The 27391-nt window shown below is 39.8% G+C and overlaps 2 protein-coding genes across 4 annotated transcripts in view; both read left to right on the top strand.

Moving 5' to 3' along the window:
• Positions 1 to 13796, top strand: part of Znf367 (zinc finger protein 367) — a 17661-nt gene extending 3865 nt beyond the window's left edge. Inside the window, exons 2-5 of the mRNA XM_013034937.1 lie at positions 5352 to 5502; positions 8891 to 9010; positions 11313 to 11451; positions 13163 to 13796. Coding sequence (XP_012890391.1) covers positions 5352 to 5502; positions 8891 to 9010; positions 11313 to 11451; positions 13163 to 13385 — 633 coding nt within the window. The 3' untranslated portion in view covers positions 13386 to 13796. The remainder of the gene's footprint in view (positions 1 to 5351; positions 5503 to 8890; positions 9011 to 11312; positions 11452 to 13162) is intronic.
• Positions 13797 to 18793: 4997 nt separating this feature from the next.
• Positions 18794 to 27391, top strand: part of Slc35d2 (solute carrier family 35 (UDP-GlcNAc/UDP-glucose transporter), member D2) — a 65406-nt gene continuing 56808 nt past the window's right edge. For all 3 annotated transcript variants that reach the window (XR_001175758.1, XM_013034924.1, XM_013034923.1), the window contains exons 1-2: positions 18794 to 18998; positions 26248 to 26281. Coding sequence is in view for 2 of the 3 variants with exons in the window: in XM_013034924.1 (XP_012890378.1) it covers positions 18853 to 18998; positions 26248 to 26281 (180 nt within the window). In the remaining variant the exon portion in view is untranslated. The remainder of the gene's footprint in view (positions 18999 to 26247; positions 26282 to 27391) is intronic.

Below are 27391 nucleotides of genomic sequence, written 5' to 3'. Positions count from 1 at the left end.
ATGTGAAGTCTTTTGAGGAACCTCCATACTGCTTTCCAAAGTGGTTGAACAAGTTTACATTCCCACCAACAATGAAGTAAGGTTCCTTTTTGTCCTGTTGAGTCCTGTGAATCATGCTAAATGTTCTCACTTCCTAGGAAGATGGATGGCAGGTTTGTAATATAGGCAGTGCCAGTAACATACTCCTGCTATGACTTCAGTATGCCTCTTAGTATGCTGTAATTGTCAAGACAGCTGTGGGTTTGAGCACATTTGTGTTCACTTACTGTCTTGTTGCCACTGTTCCCAAGGGAGGAGTTAACATCTATGCCTACAACCCTGTGTCAACTTCCTCTTGCTTTTTGTTTGTTGCTGTCCAACACTGCCACCCTTGTCTAGGAGGATATCCATCTGCCAACTTACTGGGGCCCCTATTGGTGTATAATTATATGTTAGCATATCTTCTGTTTGGTAAAATTCTGGGAGAGAAGACTTCAGGTTTAACATTACTCCAAGCCTCCCCATGCCCTTGACTTTATGTTTGTGTTGTGGAGGCTTTTTTAAGTACTGTTCACCCTTTATAACCTGCCACTGTCTTTCTCAAGTCCCCTTTCTTTAACATAACATCTAGACTGCATGTAGTCATACAACTGAGTTACAGAAATTTGTACATGCTAATTTTTGGTAACATGTTAAACCTTGTGTCAGGTGGCATATTAGCTGCCATTTACTGTCTGACATGGAGTAAGCACTTCATAATGTTAGCAGCAAACTGCTGCCTGGCTCTGTGTTGGATGTTTTTAACATTTCGAATTCATTTAATCTTGTTTGCATGATGAGGAAGGAGAAAGTAGAGAAGAGGCTTTGAGATTAAGATTTATAGGTGATAGAACTGAGGAACCTTCCAGAACTTTTTTTTGGGGGGCGGGGGGGGCTTTAACTCTGGGCCTGGGCGCTATCCCTGAACTTCAGCTCAAGGCAATCACTCTACCACTTGAGCTACAACACCACTTCTGGTTTTCTGGTATGGAGATAAGAGTCTCATGGTCTTTCCTGTGACTGGCTGTGAACTGGGAACCTAAGATCCTGAGTAGCTAGAATGACAGGCGTGAGCCTGACTATAAATTGACTTTAAGGGAGTTATTTTAATTTGTTTAGTAGCAGCTGATATAGAATATGTATGAAATATTATAGCAAATCACTTTCAGTTGATTTATGCAAAGGTATACACAATGCCAGAGGTATATTAGAGTTAAGATTTGGGAAATTGTGAAGATAAATCTAGATGAAAGGGTTAGGAGGCAGATACAAGGTTATAGGAATTTTGGATCTAGATCTGAATGAGAGAAGAGAAATAGGATCAATTATAGTTTTTCTCATCTAAGTATGAATACTTTAAGATCTAATTTACCTTCTAGGTTATGTTTATTCCCTTTATTTGTATTTCACTGTATAAAAATATCAAGGAATTAAGTTTTTTTAGTCATCACATAACTAAACATTTTCAAAATTACTAATTGCCTTCTGGAGGTACACAAATTATTATTTTTTTTAAGTTACACTTAGTAAAGGAGCTGAACACCAGTGGCTCACACCACTGAGTAATCCTAGCTATTCAAAGAGGTTGAGATCTGAGAATTGCAGTTCAGAGTCACCCTGGCCAGGAAAGTTCACGAGACTATATCCAATTAACTACCAAAAAGCCAAGTGGTAGAGTGCTAGTAGCCTGGAGAAAAAAAAAAAAAAAGATCAGGATTAGTGCCTAAACTCTGAGTTCAAGCCCCAGGATCAATCTCTCTCTCTCTCTCTCTCTCTCTCTTACACACACACACACACACACACACACACAAATTACATTTACTAGGGGTTGAGAAGGTGGCTCAGTGGTAGAGCACTTGCCTTGCATGCCTGAGGCCCTGTGTTCGATTCCTCAGCACCACATAAGCAAAAAAGAGAAAAGCCGGAAGTGGCACTGTGGCTCAAGTGGTAGAGCTTAGCCTTGAGCTGAAGAGCTGAGGGACAGCGCCCAGGCCCAGAGTTCAGGCCCCACGACCGGACCAAAAAAAAGAAAAAAAAAATTACATTTACTAAAGTATGCAGAAGTTTTTGGTAATGAAATCATGCCTTTTTTTTGGTCAATCATGGGGCTTGAACTCTGGGCTTGGGCGCTGTCCCTGTGTGAGTGCTGTACCTCTTAAGCCACAGTGCCACTGCCGGTTTTCTAGTGGTTTATCGGAGATCAGAGTTTCACAAACTTTCCTGCCTGGGCTGGCTTTAAACCGAGATCCTCAGATCTCAGCCTCCTGAGTAGCTAGGATTACAGGTGTGAGCCACCGGCGACCAGCAAAAAATCATGCTTCTTGAAATTGCTTGCTGGTGGCTGCAATGCTTGGTAAGAAATGTACGCATTATCCTGCCCATGCAATTGTAACCCCTCTGTACAGTATGTTCACAAATAAAATAAAATTAAATTAAAAAAAAAAGAAATTGCTTGCTGGTATATCTTTTTCTTGTGAACTGTCAACAATCTTGGTAAGATTTGTTCCTTAGGCCACAGATGCAGTTGTTTTATGATGAGTTCATGCTGTAATTGTCAAAACTGGCCTAGAAACATAGTTTTCTTGTTTTTGTTAGGAGCAAAATGAAAATGGTACTTTTTAAGTAAGTAGTATGGCTTATTTAAAAATGTATTGTTAAAAGATCCTTCATTTACTTAGGGCATTAGATGACTCAGATAAAAGAGTGTATTTAGTGAAACCTTACCTGTCTGTGGTCAGTATGTTGTATTGTATTGTATTGTATTGTATTTTGCAGCACTTCCTCCTTTGGAAAACCTAGTTTGCTTGTGGAGAACTGAAGTGTTATTTGAAATATAGCAGTATGGTTAACGTTTTGTGTCTTCTTCTCTGTTAGACAAGCTTTTTTCATATATATGTATTTTATATATTATATATATATTCTTATATGTTACATATATAATCTTTCTGTGTGCGTGTGTGCCTGTGCCTGTATCTGTGCTGGGAGCTGTCATTAAGCTTTTTTACTCAAGGCTAGTACTCTACCACTTGATCCACAGCACTACTTCAGGCTTTTTGGTGTTTAATTCGAGATAGAAGTCCCAAAGACTTTCCTTCAGATCTCAGCCTTCTTAGTAGCTAGGATTACAGGTATGAGCCACTGGCACCTCATTTATAACTTTTTAAATATTCAATAGCAAATCAGTTATTCTGAATTGCATAGAGTCGAGTCAATAACATGTTAGAAAAGCCAGGGATGGTTGGTTCATGCCTATTGTCCTAGCCAGTCAGGAGGCTAAGATTGTAGGATTGTGATTCAAAGCCAGCCTGGGCAGGAACAGCTCTGAAACTGTCTCTCTCTCTCTCCACACATACACACAGTTTAGATGTTGTATAGAGTGGTTACTATTTAATAAGCCAGGTAATAAATACATTTCTTAGTCCAATTAAGCACTAAAAAAAGAAGCTGGAAATGGAGCTCTGGTTCAAGTGATAGAGCACTAGCTTTGAGCTAAAAAACTCAGGGAGCCGGGCGCCAGTGGCTCACATCTGTAATCCTAGCTACTCAGGAGGCTGAGATCTGAGGATCATGGTTCAAAGCCAGCCTGGGCAGAAAAGTCTGTGAGACTCTGATCTCCAATAAACCACTAGAAAACCAGAAGTGGTTCTGTGGCTCAAGAGGTAGAGCACTCGCCTTGAGCTGAAGAACGCAGGGGGACTCAGACCCTGAGTTCAAGCTCCAGGACCTCCCACCCCCCACCCCCATGAGAAAGTGATCCTTTCATGGCAGAGGATTTCTATACTCAAATTTTTGTTTGTCTGGTGATAGTAGAGATTGAACACCGTCTCATACTTAATAAGGAGAACTCTACCTCCTGACCTACACTGCCAGTCTTTTTTTTTTTTTTTACTTTTTACTTTATTATTATACAGAGGTGATCTATAGAGGGCTTAAAGTCTGGAGCCTTATGTTCTTTTTTTGTTTGTTTATGTCCATCTAGGATATTTTTGTGGTTGTTGTTGTCATAGGGCTTGAACTCAGGGCCTAGGTGCTGTCCCTAAGCTTTGCTGCTCAATACTAGTGTTTTACCACTTTGAGCTACAGATTCACTTCAGTTTTCTGGTGGTTAATTGGAGACAAGAGTCTCACAGACTTTCTGCCTGGGCTGCCTTCAAACTGCAATCCTCAGATCTCAGCCTCCTGAGTAGCTGATAGATGTGAGCCACCAGCATCCTGCCCATTTAGGATTTTGAGAGATTCCCTTAAATCCTGAAACTCTCTTCTCCCACCTTCCAACCAAAAAAAGAGAGATTTTCCAAGTCTTTGGAGAATAGTTTTTGTTGTTGTTGTTTTCATGATGGTAGTGGTAAGAGCTGAGCTCTGTACTCTACAATTGGGCTATAAGCTTAGGGGCACACTTTTAGTGCTTAGCCACACTATACTCCTTCTTTTTTTGCTGTACTGAGCCTAAAGATCAAGCAGAGGCAAAATTTTAGAGACTATGAAGGTTTTCCTGAGCATCCTATCTGGCCTGAAAATGAACCATGTGTGGCTTTCTAAGTATTTGAATATTTGTGGGGTTTTTTTTTGTTTGTTTGTTTGTTTGTTTTGGGGGGTCCGGTCATAGGCCTGAACTCTGGGCCTGGGTACTGTCCATCAGCTCTTCACCTCAAGGCTAGCACTCTACCACTTGAGCCACAGCACTGCTCCGGCTTTTTTTTTCTACTTATGTGGTGCTGAGGAATCGAACCCAGGGCCTCATGCATGCAAGGCAAGCGCTCTACCATTGAGCCACCTTCCCAGCCCTGAACATTTGTTAATGCTCTAATTTTTCAAAGAAACTTTCTTCACTTTCTCCCCGCTCTTCCTCCCCGCTATTCCGTACAGGCTTTTAATGTGTCTTTTTGTCTCAGTTCTTAACTGCCCATCTGGCATCAGATTATTTGCCTTGAAAGACTTTTGAGCATTGTCCTCTGAAGAATCAATTATATGTTCTGGGAGAGTTCTTGGGTAAACACTTATTTCAGAATAAAGTCTGCTCTGTTTCCTTTGGAAGGTGGGACTAAGTTCCTACAATAGGAATATAGGCTTTGTTATGACACACTGGGCAAGGGAAAGAGAACGGACTAGTAAAAATTGCAAAGCTTTCTCCTTATTCAATATTTGCTGAGTATCCACAGGACTAATTTGGATAGTTTTTCCTAAATTTTTCAATGGTTTATATTGAGGGATGGGCTATTGGAACTATTTACCCCACTGTTTTTGCTAATGTCACTCAAGAAAGACTTTATCTTTTATAATATATTGCTTTTGTGAATATAAATTATATTAAGGTTTGTAAACATTGTTTACAGGATGGAATCCGGCGTGGTAGACCCAGAGCAGATACAGTTCGGGATTTAATAAATGAAGGAGAACATTCATCTAGCAGGATCCGTTGTAACATCTGTAATAGGGTATTTCCAAGGGAGAAATCACTCCAGGCTCACAAAAGGACTCATACAGGTAAGTGGAAAAATTTTTGGTACCTTTAAGTTTTCTTACATTGTTCACTGTTGTTTTTGAAGTTTTAAAAACAAGCACTGTGTAGTCAGTTGCCTTTTGTTGAGGTAGTTTATTTGGAACATCTGTTCCATGTGACCTCCAAAATTACTGTGGTAATTAAGCTAGATGTCATGGTCATATTATTGTAAAATGAGTTCTACCCTGTGCCTACCTGAATTTTACTTGATATGCTCTTAAGATGACTTAATTTTTTTTTTTTTTGTGGGGGAGTTGTGGGGCCTGAACTCTGGGCCTGGGCACTATCCCTCAGCTCTTCAGCTCAAGGCTAGTGCTCTACCACTTGAGCCACAGCGCCACTTTCGGCTTTTTTTCTTTTTGCTTATGTGGTACTGAGGAATTGAACCCAGGGCCTCAGGTATGCAAGGCAAATGCTCTACCACTGAGCCACCTTCCCAGCCCCAAGATGACTTAATTACTAAAACTCATTTGTAGGCCAAATATGAAAACAGCAATCTCTAATTTTTAACACTTTATTTTTAATTAGCATATATTATAGTATATTTTTGTTTTGTGGTATTTCCAGATGTGCACATAGTACTTTGAAAAAATGTCATGTCCTCTGCCATATTCTAATTCAAATGGATTTTGGTAGATTTCATTATGCTGGGCATAGATAGATAGAGCTGCAATAACATGGATATTGATATACAGGTTTTTTATATATTGAGTTACTGTCTTTTGGATATATTCCCAAGAGTGGTGTAGAGTCGTAAGTTTTAATTTTTTGAGGAACCTCCATACTGATTTTCATAGTGGTTGTTACTAGTTTACATTCTCACCAACAGTGTATAAAACCCTTCTCCATCCTTGCCAGCATTTATTTTTGTTTTCTTGATGATTGTCCTTCTGATGGGATGAGATGAAATCTTAGTGCAGTTTCAATTTGTATCTTCATGGTTAACAATGTTGAACACTTACATATTTATTAGCTATTTGTATTTCTTATGAGAAAAGTATTCAACTCATTTGTACTTAGATTACTTTGTTCTTTCACTGTGTAACTTTCCTAGCTCTTTTTATATTCTGGATATTAATTTTTCATTGAATACCTGGTGAAGATTTTTTTCTCTATTGTCTCTTGGTTGTGGTTATTATTTTGGCATACAGAAACTAATTTGGTGTAATCTCATCTGTCAATTCTTGTTCTTGTTTGCTGAGCAATTGGAGATAAGTATATTTTCCAGAGTAATCATCAATTATTAATAGAATAGTTAGAGTGTTTAGTATGCCATTAGAGTGTTTAACCAAACCATTAACTTTATGTTTAACTGATTTTTCAGAATTAATGTAGTTTAAGTAGCTATCCCAAGATTATTCATGCATCTTTATTTGTATGTAGAAATATTCCATGTATCACTGATCCCAAACTTAATTTATAGAGCACCATTTTTCTCTCCATAAAGTTGGCCCCAGGGGAATGAACCTTATAGTTCTTTTGTGTGTATGTATGTATGCATGTATGTATGTATTGTTGGTCATGGGGCTTGACTGTCTCTGAGCTCTTTTGCTCAAGGCTGGAGTGCTTTAACACTTTGAGCATAGCACCAATTCCAGTTTTTTGGTGGTTTATTAGAGATAAGAGTCTCATGGACTTTCCTGCCCAGGCTGGCTTCAAATTGTGATCCGCAGATCTCAGCCTCCTGAGTAGCTAGGATTATAAGCGTGAGCCACTATTGCCTTTCTTCCTCTAATTTATACATGAAACTTAAGTGCCAAAACATGGATTACCACTGAATTACAATGTATTTGGCCCTTAAATTGAGAGCTACACTGACAATATGTGTGACGCTTAGCACTTGGAATGTAGAGGTCTAAATCACGATGTTCAGTAAGTGTGAAATGTACTTAATGTGAAAAAGAATAAATAAGACTGATACTAATAGTAATTATTATGTATTGAAATCACACTAAAATGAATCTGCCCTTTTCCTTTCTTTTATTTTTTGTTGATCCTGGGGCTTGAGCTCTGGGCGTGGGTGCTTCCCTTATCTCTTCAGCTCAAGTCTAGCACTCTATCACTTGAGCCACAGTGCCACTTCCTGTTTTCTGGTGGTTCATTGGAGATAAGAGTCTCACAGACTTTCCTGTTTGGGCTGGCTCTGAACCATGGTCCTCAGATCTCAGCCTCCCGAGTAGCTAGGATTATAGATTTAAGTCACTGATACCGGCTGCCTTTTTCCTTTCTAATGAAACTTGTTACAGTTTATTTTTGTTGGATAGCACTTTTACCTCTCAGTCTACTGACAGCCCCCCCACCCCTGTTTTTTAATTTTTTGCAGTTCAGGGGTTTGAACTAATAATCTAGAGGCCTTGTGCAAGGTAAACCATTAATCTACACTTGAGCTGTGTCCTTAGCCCTGATTTTTGAGACAGGATCTCACTACTTTGTCCTGGGTTGACCTTGATCCTCCTGTTTCTGCCTCCCCAGTAGCTAGGTTTACAGGCATGGGCCATCACACACAAGCTTTCTATTTCTTTCTTTCTTTTGGTGTTTACAGAAGTATACCCTTCTTAATCAAATCCCTAAAAAGCGGTAAAGTTTAAATTTGGAATCATTACAAAGTAAGCTTACTAGATATATTAGATACCATTATTAAACTATTATATTAGATTACCATTGTTAACTTTAGATACTATTATCAAAACTATTACTTTGTGAAGTAATTTAATTTTGGTGACTCTTATATTTTAAAAATTAATTAGGCCACTCCTAAATCAAAGTAAAACAAACAAACAAAAAAAAGATGAGAAAGAATAGCCTCCAGGCTAGAATGTCTGTCCTGGGGGAGATACAGGTAAATTCTGACCCCTTCCAGTAGCTAAGATTATATAACATATAAAAGTCAGCATGTAATTTTCAGTTGTCCAAAGAATGGAGTAGAGTTTAGGGTGATCTGGGAGGTAGATGGTATGACAAACAGAGCTCTATGCCAGCTACTATGGAAGTGCTATGCAAGAAGAGTCTAGAAGCCAGTTAGGAGGATATGGGAGGGTCCCTTCAGGTTGGGTGGTATTGGAGGCCATCCTAGAGGAAATAGCCATGGAAAACAAGAGTGGTAGACATTGTAAAGAATCAGCAAGAGCTTAGGATTTAAAGTATGGGAAATAAAAAATATAGGCAAAGTAAATATAAAAACTTCAAGGATTTAAGCCTGGATTCTGGACAGCCCATAGCCTAAAGAGGATACTGTGTTTCCTCTTTTGATACCACCCACATGATGCTGGGGACCTTGCCACTTGTCCCTTTGTGTACAGTAATGTGTTTTATTGTACATTTGTGATCTGTTGCCTTATTGTCTCAGGTATAATGTAACATCTGTCTTTTTAGGTGAGAGACCCTATCTGTGTGACTATCCAGACTGTGGAAAAGCCTTTGTTCAAAGTGGACAGCTCAAAACTCATCAGCGTCTTCATACTGGAGAGAAGCCTTTTGTTTGTTCAGAAAATGGTATGGTACTTAAAGTTAAGTTTCTGGAAAAATAATGAGTTCATAGGTAAAGTGTGTTTTACTTGGATTTTTTTCAGGGAAGAAAATTTTTGTTACAATTTTATAAAACACCATATAAGCTTTCCACCACTATCCCCAAGTGCTGAGTATGAAATCTAGGGCATGAATGCATGCTAGACAGGCATCCTACCACTCTGCTCCACCCTGGCCCACGTTTTCTTGTTAATTGTGATCCATGCTTAATTTCTTGGAAATGTCTTGAATTCTAAATAAATTATTCTTTTTATATGAAAGCCTTAAAAGAAAATTCAAAATGCTACATTTAATTTTGAGGAGGAGATAATAATATCTATAAAAGTAAATACAACCTTCAGAGTAATCTTTTACATTGGTTTTAAGTTTTCAACTTTGTGTGTTGTGGGGGGATGGGTTACAGGGTTTGAACTCAAGTCTTGTGCTTACTTGGCAGTTAACTTACCATTTGAGGTATCCGGAGCTTTAATTATTTTTCAGATAGAGTCTTACTACCTCTCCCTCCCCTCCTTGGGGCTGTCCTGGACCACAGTCCTCTAACTTATACCTTCTGCATGGCTGGGATTATACTGTGAACCACCATTCCTTGTTTATTTGTTGGTATGTGGGTCTTGCTAACTTTTCATTCAGGCTGGCCTAGAACTACCGTCCTCAATTTCTGCCTCCTGAGTAGGAATTAGAGGCAGAAGCTATTGTGTCTGGTTAAACTTTTCAAATACTAAACTGAAATAAGCATATTAACCAATCTTTTATCACAATTTATAGATTTTTGCTATATTTTTTATAAAATTTAGTACAGTGCTGTTACTTTTCTTTATAGTTTTTATTATGTTACAAATGATTACAGACTTTTTAACATTTAGTTTTATATTTAGAAAACTTCTGATACTTACCTTTTTGTGTCCAGCTTATTTAACATGATGTCTTTGATTTTTCTGCAAATGATGTAACTTTAGTCTTCTTAATGGCTAAATAACACTCCATTTGCATATACCATAGTTTTTTAATCCACTTATCTACTAACTGGCATTCAGACTGGCTCCTTGGCTTTTGTGAACAGTACCACAGTAAATAGGTGTGCAGGTGTCTTCTTTTGTATGCTGACTAAATTAAGAGTTGTATAGTTCTATTTTTAGTTTTTGAGGAACCTGAATACTGTTTTTCATAAGTGCTGCCGTAATTTACATTCTTATTAATAAAGATTCTTCCACATCCGCACCAAGATTTTTTTTAAGTGATTACTGTTGTGATGGGTGAGATGGGATCTCATTGTGCTTTTGTATTTCCCTCATAGCTAAAGATAATGAACACTTTTCATGTTTTTCACTTTTGAAAACTTTTTTATAATATATATTTTTTATTGTAAAGATACTGTACAGAGGGGTTACAGTTACATGAGCAAGATAATGAGTCTATTTTCTATCCAGCATTGTTACCCCCTCCTTTGTTTTTCCCCTACCATCCCTTTCCTCCCCACCTCTACTCTCCACCCCTCGCCCCAATCCCCGCAAAGTTGTTTTCAACATACTGTCTTGTACATCTCATTGTTACAATGGGTCATCCTGTATCCTTATTGCAGCATTTTGTTATTTCCCTTTCCCTCCCCAAATTAGAAAAATGTATATACAAGATGCAGGACACCAGAACCAAATACAGTGAAAACAGGGGTTATACCCTGAAGAAAGAACATACAATTGATTCAGATCATTTATCCATTGTTTGGTTTGGTTGCTTTTGGTAATTTTTTTAGTTCTTTATATATTTAGGGTATTAATCTTCGTTGATGAGTGGATAGCAAAGCTATTCTCCTACTGTAAGTTGTCTTTTCATTCTGTTCTTTCCTGTACTGTGCAGAAGCTCAACAGACTTCCTCATTCTACTTAATTTTTGCTTAAGCAAATATTAGCTACTGAATATGTAGCATGCTTTTAATTATGTTCATTACCAACCAAGCTGAGAGGAATATTTTTCACATCTGGAACTTTTTTCATCTTTTGAGATGTATCTTTATGATTGACTCCAAGAACAGAATTCCCAGGTCAGAGTTTTTGAACATGTTTTTCATTTGTATTTTCTGGTGATGACCAAATTGTGTTAGAAAATTTTCTTGTCCCTTTTATTAACATTGATAAGACCATGTACAGGCTTGTTTCATTATAAAATGTTGAATCTCTACCTGAATTTACTTTGCTTAGATACTAACAAGACTGAACATTTTTACTATCTGTCTGGCTGGATTCTCATAAGTGTTTCCTTCCATGTCCTAAAGGTTGCCTGAGTAGATTCACCCATGCAAATCGCCACTGTCCAAAGCACCCTTATGCAAGGCTGAAGAGAGAGGAGCCCACGGACACACTGAGCAAACACCAGGCGGTGGACAACAAGGCTGCTGCTGAGTGGCTGGCAAAGTAAGTCCTTTCTCTATTCTCGCCTTAGAAGATTCCTGTCTGCATTATGGTTGTGGTAGGGACTGAGGATTCTCTCATTTCAAATAAGTTACTTCTATGCATATTTTGTAAAAATAACCCTGAAAAGTCCTTTATTTCCGGTGAAATTGTTGAGTGGCATTAGATTCTAATGTGTGTTAGGAAATTACAGTAGTGCCCTAAACACAAGTCTTCTTAATAAACTTTTTCAAAGCCTTCTGTGACTCATTGAAAAAATACAGAATGCTTCAAGAATTTGCATGCCATATTGCAATGGGGGGGTCAATATAAACTTTTTTTCTCTTAAGCATTAAGAACTTACCTGCTGTAGACTAGCCAGCAGCACCTGGTCATGCTTTCCCACAGCTTCACATGCTGTTTCTACATTTAGGATCAAGTTCAGGTTCCTGCACTTGCTCAGAAGTGGCTTTGGTGTTGAGCTACACCTCCTTATATTTGAAATAGGATTTCACTTCCTGCCTGGGCATGCACTTGGACTGGGATCCTCCTGTTTTTTGCTTCCCACCATGGCTCGATGACAGGCATATCCTACTATACTCAGCTTCTTCCATTGAGATGTAATTTCTCAGACTTTTCTACCCAGGCTGCTTTGGAACCACAATCATGATCTCACTAACCACATACCTGGTATGACAGCTATGAGTCACCACTGCGGGGCTTTTCCTAGAATTTTATATAAATGTAGTTAAACAGTATGTATCCTGTTTGGCTTCTTTCATTCAACATCATTATTTTAAGATTCATCCATTTTGAGTGTGTCAAGAATTCATTCCTCTTATTGCTGGATAATAATCAATTATGAGGATATTTGTCAATTTTTGACAGACATTGGGTTATTTTAAGCTACTGCAAATAAAGCAATTATAAACATTTATATGTAAAACTGTATGGACGTTTTTACATGGACGTTTTTACATGAAATAATAAATACTGTTTTTATAGCTCTCAAATACATTGTAGTTTAGTACATTACATTGTTCATTTCTCCCTCCTTCCTTTCCTTTTCCTTTTCCCTTCTCCTTTCCCCTTTCCCTCCCCTCCCTCCCTTCCCTTTCTTTTGTAGTGATAGAGATTGAACCCAGTGACTTGTGTAGGTTAGGCAAGCACTCCAGTTCTGAGGTAAATCCCCAGCCCCAGTGCAATAAGTTTAATGGCAAAAACACACAATTAGAGTTGAGTATGGAATTTGAAACTGCTGGGTTTTAGTTATAGAAGCCTGAACAGAAGTCTTCACTTCTTTTAGGTTGATTGAGTTTTACCCTCTGTAAATGGGAATATTTATGATACATGTGAAATCACTAGAACTATATAAGCTATAACACAGAAAAGCTATCCTGTGTTAAGGAACATCTTTTTTTTTTTTTTTTTTTTGGTCAGTCATGAGGCTTGAACTCTGGGCCTGGGCCTCAGCTCTTCAACACAAGGCAAGTGCTCTACCACTTGAGCCACAGTGCCACTTCCGGTTTTCTGAGTGGTGGAGATAAGAATCTCTCGGACTCTCCTGCTCAGGCTGGCTTTGAACCATGATTGTCAGATCTCAGCCTCCTGAGTAGCTAGGATTACAGGTGTGAGCCACTGATGCCCAGCAGGAACTTCTTTTTGAAAAAAAGAAAAGTCAGTATTTGGGAATTCGACGTGTTCCAAATAATTGATGTGTCCACCTTTCACACAGATACTGGGAAATGAAAGAGCAGCGTGCCCCCACCTTAAAAGCCAAGCTGGTTCAGAAGGCGGATCAGGAGCAGCAGGACCCTCTGGAATACCTTCAGTCTGATGAGGAAGAAGATGAGAAGAGTGGTGCCCAGCGCCGGCTACAAGAGCAGCGGGAACGCCTGCATGGGGCCCTGGCGCTCATCGAGCTTGCCAATCTGACTGGGGCGCCACTTCGCCAGTAGGCTGCACACAGACTGCACTGTACAAAAGTACTGCCCAGAGTACTTACAAAGTAGATCCTTGGGCATAAGCTAAGCACCTTATTTGCTTGTCATAGGCTGCTATTCTGTAGAAATTTATGAAGAATGTCATTGCTCCAGAATATGGGGTGAGAGAGAATTGCACTTTTTTTCTATGGAAATGGATTTGATGTAAAGTTTAAAATATTTTGTAAATATGGACTGCACAGTACAGGGTAGAAAACTACATATTGTGGGAAGCTAGATTTTGCAAGTTTAATGCATTCATTGGAAGCAGTTCTCACAGGAGGCACTTTCTGAATAAGACATTTGTGTGAAAAAAAAAAAAAAGAATGGTACAAATAGCCAAAGAAGGTTGAAATAGATTATTTGAAAGATCTTTTTTAACAATGTATGTTTAAGGATACCATATAATCCCTGATGCAGGCAAGAAAGTGTAAGATGGGTGTATAAGGTAAATGTTTCAAAGTTGCAAAATAGCATGCCCAATAAGCTGGAAAAATGGGAAGATGCTCTAAGTCATGGACTTGTCAAACAGTAGATAGTTGAAGATTTTGGTAAGCTGCACCACAGTTCAGAATTTTCAAAAGTGGAGTAAAATCAGTCTGTCTTTATCTTTCAGGGGCTTTATAATTCACTATAATGTTTAAGTTTGAAAAACACTTGTCACCCTTTACCTGTTAACTTGGTAATTTTTGCACATTTCACATTTCTCACTCGCTGAAATTGAGTGATTAATCTTGCAAAGTCTAGGTAACGTGGTAATTGGTGTATATATCTATACCAATTACATCTGTTATGGGCCCTGTAATGAGATTTGGCACTTGTGTTTGTATTAATAAAAGGGACTTCTACAGGGTTATTGTATAGTGAAATGTTTTGGATCTTTTGTTAGTAAACACTAAATTTTATTTGTACTGCTTGTTTAGCGTTTTTAGCAGATGGAAGCCTCCATATTTATATTTTCAGTGCATAAAGCCACCTTCTTGCTTTACTTCAGAATAACATGCCAAACTATTTTGTGTTCACTAAATTTAGCTGTCAATTAAACACAGCAGAAGAATATTAGCTACTCAAATATATAGGCATCTGGAATAGTTTGAACTGCAAGTGTATTGACTTGTGTGGTGGTTTTAAATCTTGTTTTCCAAATAAATGAAATTATTAAGCACCACCTTATATATTAAAAAAAAAAAGAAAATCTGAGCAGTCCACCTCCCAATGTAGGCATAAAACTGTTAACTTCAGCTTTAGTTATAAGCTGAAATAAATTACATGCATAGCATGGTAATTTAAAAATTGCTTAGAGTAAACCACAGAGTAGTAGAAGGAACGATTGGTTCTTCAGAGCCTTTTTTACTTTGAGTTTAGGTGGTATCCTACAAATGTAGTTCACACATTATCTAAAATGTAGGCTTCTTTATCCAAAAATCCCAATGTATTGCAGTATACAGGTAGTTTAAAATGAATAGCCATGGGGAAAGAGGTATGTAATTGTCTTGAAAGAAGCAAAAGTATGAAACTGAATATAAGAGTTGCAAATAATGTGTATGATGAGGACATACTTTAAAAATGTAATTCCTCTGTACAGTAAATTACAAATATTTAGGGATTGTTTTTTGTAAGAAGAAAATTTATATTTGTAATAGTCAAATTTTGTTTGTAATCTGGTATATAGAATTTTAACTTGGAGCACTTAAAAATGTGGTGAGAGCATAGCATCTGAATTTTCTGTTTGAATTTTTCCTTTTAAGTGAACGTAAATATATGAATTGAAAAGCAACATTTATCTGTCTTGGGAAGTTTAAAGTCTGAAATTTTACTTAAGGAAGAAAGGGCAATACAAAGTTTGAAAATGCAAGTATTTGCCAGATGATAAAATTTAAGACCTTCTAAAAGGAAGGGTTTTTGTTAGTTTCCAGTCAGCTTTTGTCAACCACACTAGTTATTTCAGAAACATTTTTTTAAATTTGTATAATTAGAACAATTAAAGAGATGATAACTTCACTATGGATACATTTTTAGAGGTTCATTTTTGATATAAGATACATTTGGACAAAATATATTGGCATCTAAAATTTGAGGTGTGTTCAGACTGCTTTTTGTTTTAAAAATGTGGTTTACATTCAAATTTTGGAAGAGTTTTATGTTTCATATGGCAAAGTTGTAGTTTGGCAGAGTTAGCAGCATATCAATAAATATGCTGTAATTTTAAAAGATGCTTTGAATAAAAATTTATTTTAATTTAAAGCTTAAAGTATCATTCTTAAAGATTTTGCAATTTATTTTCCTACAAAAATATAGTAACCATATTATCTGAAATATGTAAAAAATAAACTGGCTTGTGGCCCTTGCTTGTAATCCTAGCTTCTCAGAAGGCTAGATTGGGAAGATTATGGTTGCAGGCCACCCTGGGTGAAAAGCTCATGAGATGAGCCCCTACCATACCAATAAAAAGCTGACACAGTGGTGCATACTGTCATCCTAGCTATTGAACTTAAATAAGAGGCTCACAATCCAGGCCAGCATCGGCAAAAAGTGAGACCCTATTCAAAATATAGTGGAAGCAAAAAGGGCTGGGGGTGGGGTTTAAGTGGCAGTATGTTTTCCTAGCAAGAATGGGGTCCTGAGTTCGAATTCCAGGAACTCCCCAATTCTCCTCCCCCCCAAAAAAAATTAGTAATAAGAAACAGAACCTACTACATTCTAACAGCATTATTTTGATACATCTCATTACCATCTCATTTCTGGGAATTACAGTTCCTTTAAAATTATAACCTTTTAAATTATACTTAACTTCATTATCTGGTTCATCATTACTGTGTTAGAAATGCACTGGTGTAGGTAGATACTAAATTATTGTCAGCTCTATCCCACACCTTAAATTAGGATAATAAGGAACTGGAATTTCACTTCACTTACATTCAGCATATATTGAATCTGGAATCATTTTACCAAGAATCCACTGAGAGAGCCTGTTTCCTTTGCTATAAATTGGCTTTCTTTTTCCATCTGTTATCTCTCATCCTGATCTTCATTGTGCAAAAAATTCCCAAGCATCTTTTTAGTGTTAGTGTGAGTTGTGATTTAAATGGTGAAAAAGAAAAAAAAAAATGCTGAGCATCCAAGGCACATTGTAAATCCTATCAGGAGGCAGAGATCTGAAGATGTTTGAAGCCAGCCCTAGGCAAGAAAGTCTGAGATTCCAACCTCCAATAAACTGTCAAAAAAAAAAGCCAGAAGTAAGCTGGGTGCCTGTGGCTCATGCCTGTAATCCTAGCTACTCAGGAGGTTGAGATCTGAGGATCACAGTTCAAAGCCAGCCCGGGCAAGAAAGTCCGGGAAACTCTTGTCTCCAATAAACCACCAGAAAACCGGAAGTGGCGCTGTGGCTCAAGTGGTAGACAGCTAGCCTTGAGCTGAAGAGCTGAGGGACAGCACCCAGGCCCAGAGTTCAAGCCCCAGGACAGACAAAAAATAGCCATAAGTAGAGCTGTGATTGAAGTGGAGGAGCATTAGCTTTGAGCATTAAAAAGCTCAGGGACAGTGCCTAGGTCCTGAGTTCAAGCCCCAGGACCAGCACCAAAAAAAGAAAAAGCCAATGTAAAAATGGGGATTTTTAAAGTGAATGGAAACTAAGGAAAGCAAGCCACTACTAAAAGTATGTGTTGCTGGGAACTGCTTAGGATCTCATGTATGTAAGGCAATAAAAATGGCTTCAAAAATACTGCTTTGCAGTATTTTTAAATAATAATAGAACTGTTGGAGGGAATTAGCCAATGTGATTCAGATTCTTGGCTGAACTTGCAGTATGAATTCACTTTCTATTTTAAATGGATCTCTCTCTCTCTCTCTCTCTCTCTCTCTCTCTCTGTTTTTTTTTTTGTTGTTGTTGGTTGTGGGGTTTGAACTCTGGGCTTGGGCGCTGTCCCTGTGCTCTTCATCTCAAGGTGGGTGCTCTACTGATTGAGCCACAGCACCACTTCTGGCTTTCTAGTGGTTTATTGGAAATAAGAGTCTCACGGACTTTCCCGGGCTGACTTTGAACCGTGATCCTCAGATCTCAGCCCCTGAGTAGCTAGGGTTACAGGCATGAGCCACCAGCACCCAGCTCGATACCTCTCTCTTTACCTCTCTCTCTCTCCCTCCCTCCCTCTCTCCCTCTTTCTCTCTCCTTCCTTCCCTCCCTCTCTCACTCTTCTTCTCCCTCTCTCCCACTCCCTATGTCCTTCCCCCTTCTTCCTCCCTCTCACCAGAGTTTGAACAGGGCCTAATATTCTCAGTCAGGTTGCTTGATCATAGCTGGTGCTATACCACTTGAGACACACTGCCAGCCCAAGGACATTTGTTTTCTGATTGAGTAATTTGGACTCTTGGCCTTTCTAGTGCTAGCTGCTTTCAAAAGTTCTGTTTTAAGGTGGAAAGTGTTTCTTTCCATCCTTTGGTTGTTTGGGACTTGAAATAGGAAAACATTTGTCCTGGTGTCTATGTATTTAGGCTTCAACGTCATATAACTGGAAATTGTGGCATTTCTAAACAGCTTACATTTCAGATTTTAAAAATAGTTTGAGATGAAAACATGGGACATTCACTTGAAAAAGAAAAAAGCTAGAGCAGGTGGATTCTGCCTACTGTATGCAGTTCATTACTACACTGCTATCGTGGTAAAAAAAAAAAAAAAAAAAGGCCCTGAAATGAGAACAGATCTACCCCTTACCCCCAAACACCCAGAGACAAGAAAAGCCCTGAGACTTACCCCCTACCTCGTACACTCCTACAAATGTATCAGTTATGACACCGAAAATATTTGCCCACCAATACTCATGAAAGCCATTTTCATAATAGCCCTAAAATTGACAACACCAAATCTGCCAATCCCCTGGTGAGTGTAGAAACAAACCCACTCCTAACGTTTCACCGCGGCCAGGTCACACAGAACTCTCCACTGAGTGAGGAACGAGCCTTGGGAGTATGCATCCCTTTACCTGAATTCGAGAGAAGCTGCACATTTACATGAAATTCTGGAAAAAGTGAATGCAGCCCACGGAACAGAGAACGATGAGCTGGGAGAATTAATCCCAAAGGGTCGCAGAGGGACGTTTGAAAGATGGAAACATTCTCATCATTTACTGCATGCTAACTGCAAGTTTAAGAAAAAAAAGCAAAATGAAGCCTCAACTTCATGAAGTTTTACGTCCCTGCAGAACAGTCTGGAACTTTCCCCAACGCCCTTGCAGAGCGTTAGAGGGTGCTTCCGAGGCTCCGGTCCAGAAACACTCGGGGCGCTGGCAGGGGGCGGGCCGGCATCTAGGGCTCGCTCCGTGGCTCTTCCTGTTCCTGCCGCGCCCTCTTCCCGGGCCGGCCGGGGGCGGGGACCCATCCGTGCCGGGCACCGTGGGCCAGGCCAGTGCTGGGGCCGGCCCGGGGAGTCGCTGGGCCGGGGGAGGATATGAAGGCCGATGGCCAGGCGGAGGGTGCGGAACTCGACGCGGCGCGGCTGCCCTCCCGGGCGGTCAAGCTGCTGTCGGCACTCTTCTACGGGATCTGCTCCTTCCTCATCGTGCTGGTCAACAAGGCACTGCTGACCACCTATGGGTGAGGCGGGGTCTGCAGGGGGGGAAGGTCCCTGGGGAGGGGCCTGGGTGTGAGGTGAGCCGGACGGCACCGCTCTCGGTGCGTCCAGGCTGTGTGGGTCACACTCTCCCTGAACTCCTTATTGCCGCCCAGCCTTGCCTGGAGAGCTGCTTGGTGCATGCCTTTGAATATGCACCTGAGAGTGATTTAAAAGTGCGTTTTAAAGCGAACCATTCTCTAAACAATGCTAGATGTCTCACAGATTGGTTTGGACCCATTGACCGTTCATTCTTAAGGAACCAGCTCGTTCATGGAAAACAATTAGTGTAAAGTATAAGATTAGCGAATGTGGGCTTCCTGGAACAGATTTGTAAGGACTATCCTGTTGAATTCTGCCAGAGTCGTGACAGTCTTGAAAGAAGAGGAGAATTAAAGCTAGCCCTGCTGGTTTAGAGATCTGTGACTCGGAACTAGTTCCACAGTCAGCATTTTCCTCAGGTGTGAAAACTGTATGATCACAGGCCTGCTAATGAATGACCTCCTGGGTTTCCTATGTGCTTTCAAGAGCCCAGAGACAGCTGGGAGTGGAAAACTGAGACTCACATGAGATCCATATACGTGCAATAGATATTATTGCGCACCTAGAACCAGTTGTGGACAGCCCAAAACACCTGCTATAGGTTCAAGAACAAGCAAGGCAGTTTCAGATATACCTTGAAACCAAGGGGTTAGCCCCAGAAAATTCCAGACAAGGAATGTGTGCTGAAGTGGGCATGAGCTTGCCATGCTGGAGGAGTAGAGAGAAAGCCACTGGCTGGAATGGAGTAAGCCAGACTACCCAGGTAGAAGTGGGTAGGTGGCAAGAATCAGATCATTGTCCAATAAACCTCCCCCTGAAACCTCAATGTAGCAGGTTCTGTACCAGGCACTGGGGTAACGCATGAACAGAGCAGAACAGAAAAAAGCCCACCCTCTTCCTAATGGAACAATAATAAACTAGTAACATTTATAGGGTTCTGGAGAAAAATACAAGGCAGGAAAGAGACTTGTAGTTTTAGATAGCGTGGCATTTGTCAAATGTCAAATGTCATTTACTGGTTAATTACAAAGGGTATTACCGGGGGTACTAATGGATGAAGACACAGATAGGGTGTGGTATGAGACACAGGGCACAGAACTTCCCTCTCTGGTACATTATGGTCCAGAAATCTCTCTGTGTCCAGCTATTCAGAATTGGTCTGAATACTGTGGAGTTTTTACAGAGACCTCCGTACTTAGTATGATTAAGTCACAGGGCTTGCGAGAGGTGAGGGAGTGAGCCACTCTGAGAGAGGGAGAAAAGAATATTTTGTAGGATTGGAAAAGTGAAGAGTTTAGGTAGGGATGATACCTAGGTGAGGTCTTGGCATCCATTTTGAGTGAGGTCGGAGCCCTGGGGTGGAGGTGTCAGCTGAGGAGCAAGAGTATCAAAATCATTTTGGTTCATCCAATAAGCATATATTAGAAGAAGTAGGAAGACCTTAATGAATAGTTTTAATTTTGGTCTCAGTGTAATTGGGAGTCCCTTGGAAGGTTTTAACTTAGGAGTGACATGACATGACTTTGTTGTTGTTGTTGTTTTGGTCAGTCATGAGAGCTTGAACTTAGGGCCCAGGCACTGTCCCTGAGCCTCTTTGTGCTCAAAGCTAGTGCTCTACCACTTGAGCCACAGTGCCACTTTGGTTTTCTGGTGGTTAAATGGAGCTAAGAGTCTCAGGGACTTTTCTGCCCAGGATGGTGTTGAACAGGTGCCCAGCTAACATAAGTTTTTTGATTAAAAGAAGTTTTAGACTGGGTGCTGGTGGCCCACACTTGTAATTCTAGGTACTCAAGAGGCTGAGATCTGAGGATTGAGGTTTGAAGCCAGATGGGCAGGCAAGTCCATAAGACTCTTAGCTCCAATAAGCTTTTTTTAAAAAAAAGTCTGGAAGTAGAGTTGTGGCTCAAATGGTAGAGTGCTGGCCTTGAGTAAAAAGCTCTGGGACAGTAAAAAAAAAGTTCAAGCCCTAGGTCTGGGGGAAAAAAAAATGTTTAGGTGGTGGGTGGATGGAGAACTGAGAACTGAAGAACTGATGGTATTGGCATTGGGGAGACTAGCCAGTGCCACTGAAGTGTCCTAGGTAAAGATGGTATGGAGTAATGAGAGAAGACAGGGGATCTGGAGGGAAGAAATGACTTGAAGGTCTGCAACAGGGATTGCAACAGACTCCCTGGTGTTCACAGACAATAAATCCTGTATCAGAGAAATAGAAGGCTATACTTGTCTGAACTGTTTAGCAAAAACAGTGCAAGCTAATGAAAGAAAAAGAAAGGTTCAGCATCTACAATTAAGGACAAGAAAAGGAGCCAGGTGCTGGTTTCTTATACCTGTAATCCTAGCTACTGAGGAGATCAGACCTGCCTGCCCAGGAAAGTCCAAGAGACTTTTATATCAGGTGGTAGAGTGCTAGCCTCCAGTGACAGCACCAGTATTGGGGGTATGGAGGGGGTGGGAGAGACAGAACATGGGAGGAGTCAGTACTTATGCTATAGGAAGGCTGATAATGACAGTTGGCCACTATACTTGATACCTTTAAATACACTTTCTCCTTGTTAGAGAGGGACCAGTAGACAGGGATCAGTGCATTAAAGATAAAGAATATCCCAACACGAAACATTGGGATGAATCTTTTCATCTTTAAAATTTCAGTTCCAGGGCTGGATCTGTAGCTCTGTGATAGAGTACTTGCCAAGGATGTGGGAGATCTGGGTTCAATCCTTAACATTGAAAAAGAGTTCCAGGGTTGAAGGAGGAAATGAAAGTTTTTGATTGATTGATTGATTGATTTACTTATTTATTTATTTATGCATGCATGCCCAATAAGGCACCAATCCTTATAATCCTTATAAATAAACATTTCTTCACATTTCTGTAATGTTATATGTTAGGTAGTTTGAGAGCTCTGCTTGGATACTGTTCATTGTCCCATTTCAAAATGCTTGAGGCATACATTTTTGAAGGTAGGGATGTTGGGGTGATTTAATTACAACAATAAATGATTAGAAATCAGATCCTGGTATTAGCTGTTTGAGCACAGAATCTTGTGTTGGAGGACAGAAGGAGTGATTTTTTTTTATAGCTTCTTAATTCATAGTGTCCTGGGAATGTAGCTCAGGGGATTTTTTTTTCCTCTTACTCTTCTCATTTCTAGTTGAGTAGTCTTAGTTACTTGTTGGCTTTAGTTCATTGTCATGTTAGATTTGCCTGACTGGGAAGAAGGAAGTGGAATACAACACCCAGATGTGGCTGGAAAAGAGGCAACATCATCCCAGTGTTTGTGACCAGTCCATTCCACTAATGGTGCTTTGGAATCAGACTCAAAAGGATGGCAAAGGTGGTCTGCATTGGATTTTTATTTATTTTTTTATCTATCTATCTATTTATTTATTTTTAATTTTATTTGATTTTATTTGTGAACATACTGTACAGAGGGGTTACAATTGCATGGGCAGGATTGGATTTTTATTTTTGTCTTTTTCTTTATCCCATTTTAATACTGTTTTCTCTGATGTGCAAGAACGTAGTTAAGCATTACTAGTAATGCTTAATACAATGATTGGAGTTAGTTGCACTTAGATCAACAAATAAGTATTTCCGGTGTATTTACTTTCATGATTCATCACAGGGATTTGGGCACTGTGGTTTACTTTTAGGCTTCCAAACAAGCCTGGGAGTCTGAATCATGGTGGGAGGTGTCTGTAAAAGCTACTGAATGGGTATCTCCAGTGGTGGGAATTGAAAGTCTACATTTAAAAACAAAAACAGGCCATGTAATCCCAGCAGGAAGAGGCAGGAGGATCTGAATTCAAGACAGCTTCGTTAAGAAGTTGCCATCATAAAGAGTTATAGTCATTATTATTGTTATCACTATTGATAGTATTATTTTGGCAGTGCTGGGAATGGAGCTCAGGGCCTTGTCTATGGGTAGGGAAGAGTTTGACCACTGAGTTAAACCTCACCTTACCATGTAAATTTTAAACCTGTGTTTCAGTTTTGGATATGTATAACTTCTCTTCTCTGAGATATGAAGATAGGTACATCCTCTTTCCTGTGTCTGCCCACCCTTCATGTCTTTTTGATAGTGTATTGCACTATTTTGTAATCTTAGCTTGTGTGTGTGTGTGTGTGTGTGTGTGTGTGAGACTACTGGGGCTTTAACTCTGGGCCTCACACCCTCCCTTAGATCCCTTAGCTTTTTCCACTCAAGGTTGGAGCTTTACCACTTGAGCCACAACTTCACTTCCAGTTTTTTTTTTGTTAAATTGGAAGTAAGAGGTTCACAGACTTTCCTCCCAGGGTTGACTTTGAACTGAGATACTCAGCTCTCAGCCTCCAGAATAGGTAGGATTACAGACGTGCACCAGTTACACCAGGCTCTTTGAATCTGTTGTATATTTAAATGGATAAAATAACCACCAAGCCCTTTTACCACAGTGTCCCCAGTCCTGAGATTTTGCATAATTTCCCCTCATCACAGATCACAGCTGTGATTCCATTATCAGGTTTTGTGGGGGGAGAGGGTTGTTTTGTTTTGTTTTTGTGGAGAATTCATGACTGTTCTTTTACTATCATTGAACATTCTTCAACAGATTTTTTTTGTTACACTGTGTGCTTTGAGTTCTGAAGATTCTTCTTCATGTCAGAAAAGCTAGTCTTTTGTGCTGAACCATCTTCTTTTCTCTCTGTGTTGAGTTATTTAGTCCAGACCAAGCTAACTCCATCAGGCTAACTCAGTGTTGTTGGTCTCTCTTATCTGTATTTGTCGTTCAGAATTTGTCTTCTCCTTCAGATTCACTGTACTTGCCTTGGTGTTGGCAGCTCAATTTCAACAATGGCCATCTGGTTCCTTGGGTTTTGAAAGGTATTTATTTGTGTGGCGATTTTTTCATTTTGCCCTCTCTGGTTTTCCAGAGATCTGTTTGTTCTCTTTTTATCGCAGTTGGCTCTTTTCTAACTGATTTTGTGCTCTTGTTTTATTGTCCTTGTTCTTACTAATGTGTTCTGTAGACTGAAGCAATTAGAGAGTGTTCCTTCTATTGGATACATTAGTCTTACTTCTGTAAGCCATTTGTTGTTGGTGTTGCACTGTTGGATGGTCATCTTGTAATTTTTACTCAGTGTTGCAGGCTGAATGTAGGTGGTATAGTATGGACCTACTGGGAGATAAGAGTGGAAAGATTGAGAGAATGAGCTATGATGCAGTCACAACAAAGGCCTCAGCCCAGGGATTGACTCTTCAACTGGATGGCTTTGTGGAATTGTCCTGAACTGGGGTGAGGGGGTCTTGGCCTTTATGCCTCATATAAATTGGTAATTGGATGCAGGCTGCTTTAGGAGGCTGGAATGCTACTGTCAGGCAATCTTCACTCAATCTGGGGAAGGAGAGCTTTGGTCAGGAATGAGATTTGTGGTGGCACCACCAGAATCCACTAGAGTTTATTTTCTTCTCAGGGTGATAATATCTAGTCATTCCTTCAACATCCTCTAGGAAAACATACTTCCCTCTTTCCTTCCTTCCTTCCCTCCTTCCCTCTCTCCTTCCCTCCCTCCCTCCCTTGCTCCTTCTCTCCCTCACTCCTTCTCTCTCTTCCTTCCTTCCTTCCTTCCTTCCTTCCTCCCTCCCTCCCTCCATCCCTCCCTCCTTTCCTCCCTCCTTCCCTTTTCCCCCTCCCTCCCTTCTTTCCTTCCTGTTCCTCTTTCTATATTTCTTTTGTTCTTTGCTGTTTTGGTGATATTTTTAGCTTTTCGCAGTAGCCTAAGAGAATGTATGGGAGCCTGAGAATGGGTGAGTAGTGGGCAAGCCAGTTGAGGTAAACTGCGACCTTGTTGACTGAGGTAGGGACCAGGGTCTGTGTGCACATTATGACTTTGTCTTACCCACCACAGTGTCATCATTATCCTAAATCAGGTGTCCACTTGTCATTGTGCAAGTATCACACACTCTCATTTATTTATTTAGTTTTTGGTCGGTCATGGGGCTTGAACTCTGAGCTTGGATGCTATCCCTCAGCTCTTCAGCTCAAGGCGAGCACACTACCGCTTGAGCCACAGCACCCCTTCCAGAGATAAGAGTCTCAAGGACTTTCTTGCCGGGGCTGGCTTTGAACCATGATCCTCAGATCTCAGCCTCCTGAATAGCTAAGATTACTGGTGTGAGCCATCGGCATCTGGCCACTCTCATTTATTATAGCAAATGAATCCTGATACCCAGAAGAATAATTCTCCTGCTTTTTTTTGGTGCCAGTCCTGGGGCTTGAACACAGGGCTTGAGTCACAGGTTTACATTTGGCTTTTTTGTGATAAGACTCTTCTGGACGTTTCTGCCTGGGTTGGCTTTGAACTGTAATCCTCAGATCTGTCTCCTGAGTAGCTAGAATTACAGATGCTAGCCACTGGCACCTGGCTCTGTTTTGTTCTTTGTTAAGATTTCCATGGGTAGTGGGACTGTGGTAGGTCACGCCTGTAATCCTAGCTACTTAGGAGGCTGAGATCTGAGGATTGAAGTTTTCAAAGCCAGCCCAGGCAGGAAAGTTTGTAAGACTCTTATCTCCAGAAAACTGGAAGTGGTGCTGTGGCTCAGGTGGTAGAATGCTAGCCTGGAACTGGAGCTGAGGGACAGTGCCCAGGCCCAGAGTTCAAGACCCACAACCCACAAAAAAAAAAAAAAGATTGTCTTGGGTGGTTTTGGGGTTTTGCCTTTCCATTCAATTTTAAGATAAACTGTTTTGTTTTAATAAAATATCCATTGTGAGATTGCACTGATTAATTTTATAAGTCAATTTGAGGATAATAAACATTACGAGATTATTAAGTTTCTAACCTGTGACCTTTATTTAGGTCTTTATTTATTAATATCAATTTATAGTTTTCTGTACATAGGCATTTTATAGTTTTTTACATTTGTATACTCTTCTATATTCAATATCCTTCCTAAAGTTATTTTTATTAATTTTAATAGTATATCATCTGATTATTTTTTCTATATACATAATCATATCTGTTTTGCCCACAAAGGGCAAAAGAAAATTTCTGAGTTTAGCAATGATCAATTAAAAATATGAAAAAGAAATGTACAAGTGACAAGTGAGTAAATTTGCCATTAAGCTTCCATTGTCTCCTATCATGTTTTATATATTTTCTTCAAATTTTTATTTGTTATTGAACTGATTTGTTATTCTGTGTTCTTTGTAGCTTCCCATCACCGATTGTTCTTGGAATTGGACAGGTAAGTAAGAAAAAAGAAAACCTGTCTCTTAATTAGTTATTGGTATATATGATGACACTTTAAATGTTGTTGTTTGTTTTTTTTTTGGTTTTATGCTAGTACTGGAGCATGAACTTAGGATTTCATGCTCTTGCTTTGCTTTTGTGCTCAAGGCTAGTTAGTGTTCTACCACTTGAACCACACCTCCACTTTTAGCTTTTTGCTGGTTCGTTGGGGATAAGAGTCTCTTGAATTTGTCTGCCTGGGCTTGCTTCAAACTTTAATCCTCACATCTCAGCATGATGAGTATCTAGGATGACAGGCAAGAGCCACTAGTGCCTTATACTTTAAGTGTTTTTATTGAAAACGCTGGTTGATAAATTGGTTCAACTGGCAGGAGGCCATATGATCAGATACCCATGAAATATTGATGCATTTTATTTCATTCTACAGTCTGCAAACAATTGTATTTGTGGGAAAACAGCTGCTTATTTTAAGTTCTTTAATTGAATTGAACTGAATTACTCTACGGCAAGGGTCCAGAAGACTCCAAAGTCCTGAAGGACAATGGGTGACAAAAGAGTGTGCTCAGGCCAGGGTGGACTGGCGATAACCCTAGATCTACCTCAGATGCTCACTTCACATACCTATGTTGAGGCACTGCACTGATAGGCAAACAGCTGAGGAGATGAGAATGGACCCACGATGACCATACTTTAGTTTTTCAAGAGAAAAGGGGATTTGAATTTTTATATAAAAGTTTCAAATCTGTACATGCTGGCAATGGATTCAGTTTTCCTTCCTACCTTCCTGCCTTCCTTCCTCTCCCCTTCCCTGCCTCCCTCTCTATGTCTGTCTGTCTGTCTGTCTGTCTGTCTTTCTCTCTCTCACACTCACTTATGTGCTGCCCCTGAACTTTTTGTTTTTGTTTAAGACTAGTGTTCTATTATTTGAGTCACAGCTCTACTTTCAGCTTTTTGGTAAGTATCTCACAGACTCTTTTTTCAACGGGCTTTGAACTTGGATCCCCAGATCTCAGCTTCACAAATAGTAGGCTCATAGGTGTGAGCCTTCTAGTGCTCACAGTGATTCTGAGTTTTATAAAACTCTGTTGATCAAGAAGAACATTTC

The sequence above is a fragment of the Dipodomys ordii genome, unplaced genomic scaffold (genome assembly GCF_000151885.1).
Source record: "Dipodomys ordii isolate 6190 unplaced genomic scaffold, Dord_2.0 Scaffold201, whole genome shotgun sequence".
NCBI lineage: Eukaryota > Metazoa > Chordata > Mammalia > Rodentia > Heteromyidae > Dipodomys > Dipodomys ordii.
Note: the sequence above shows the minus strand (reverse complement) of the source record. Positions and strands in the feature narration are given on the sequence as shown.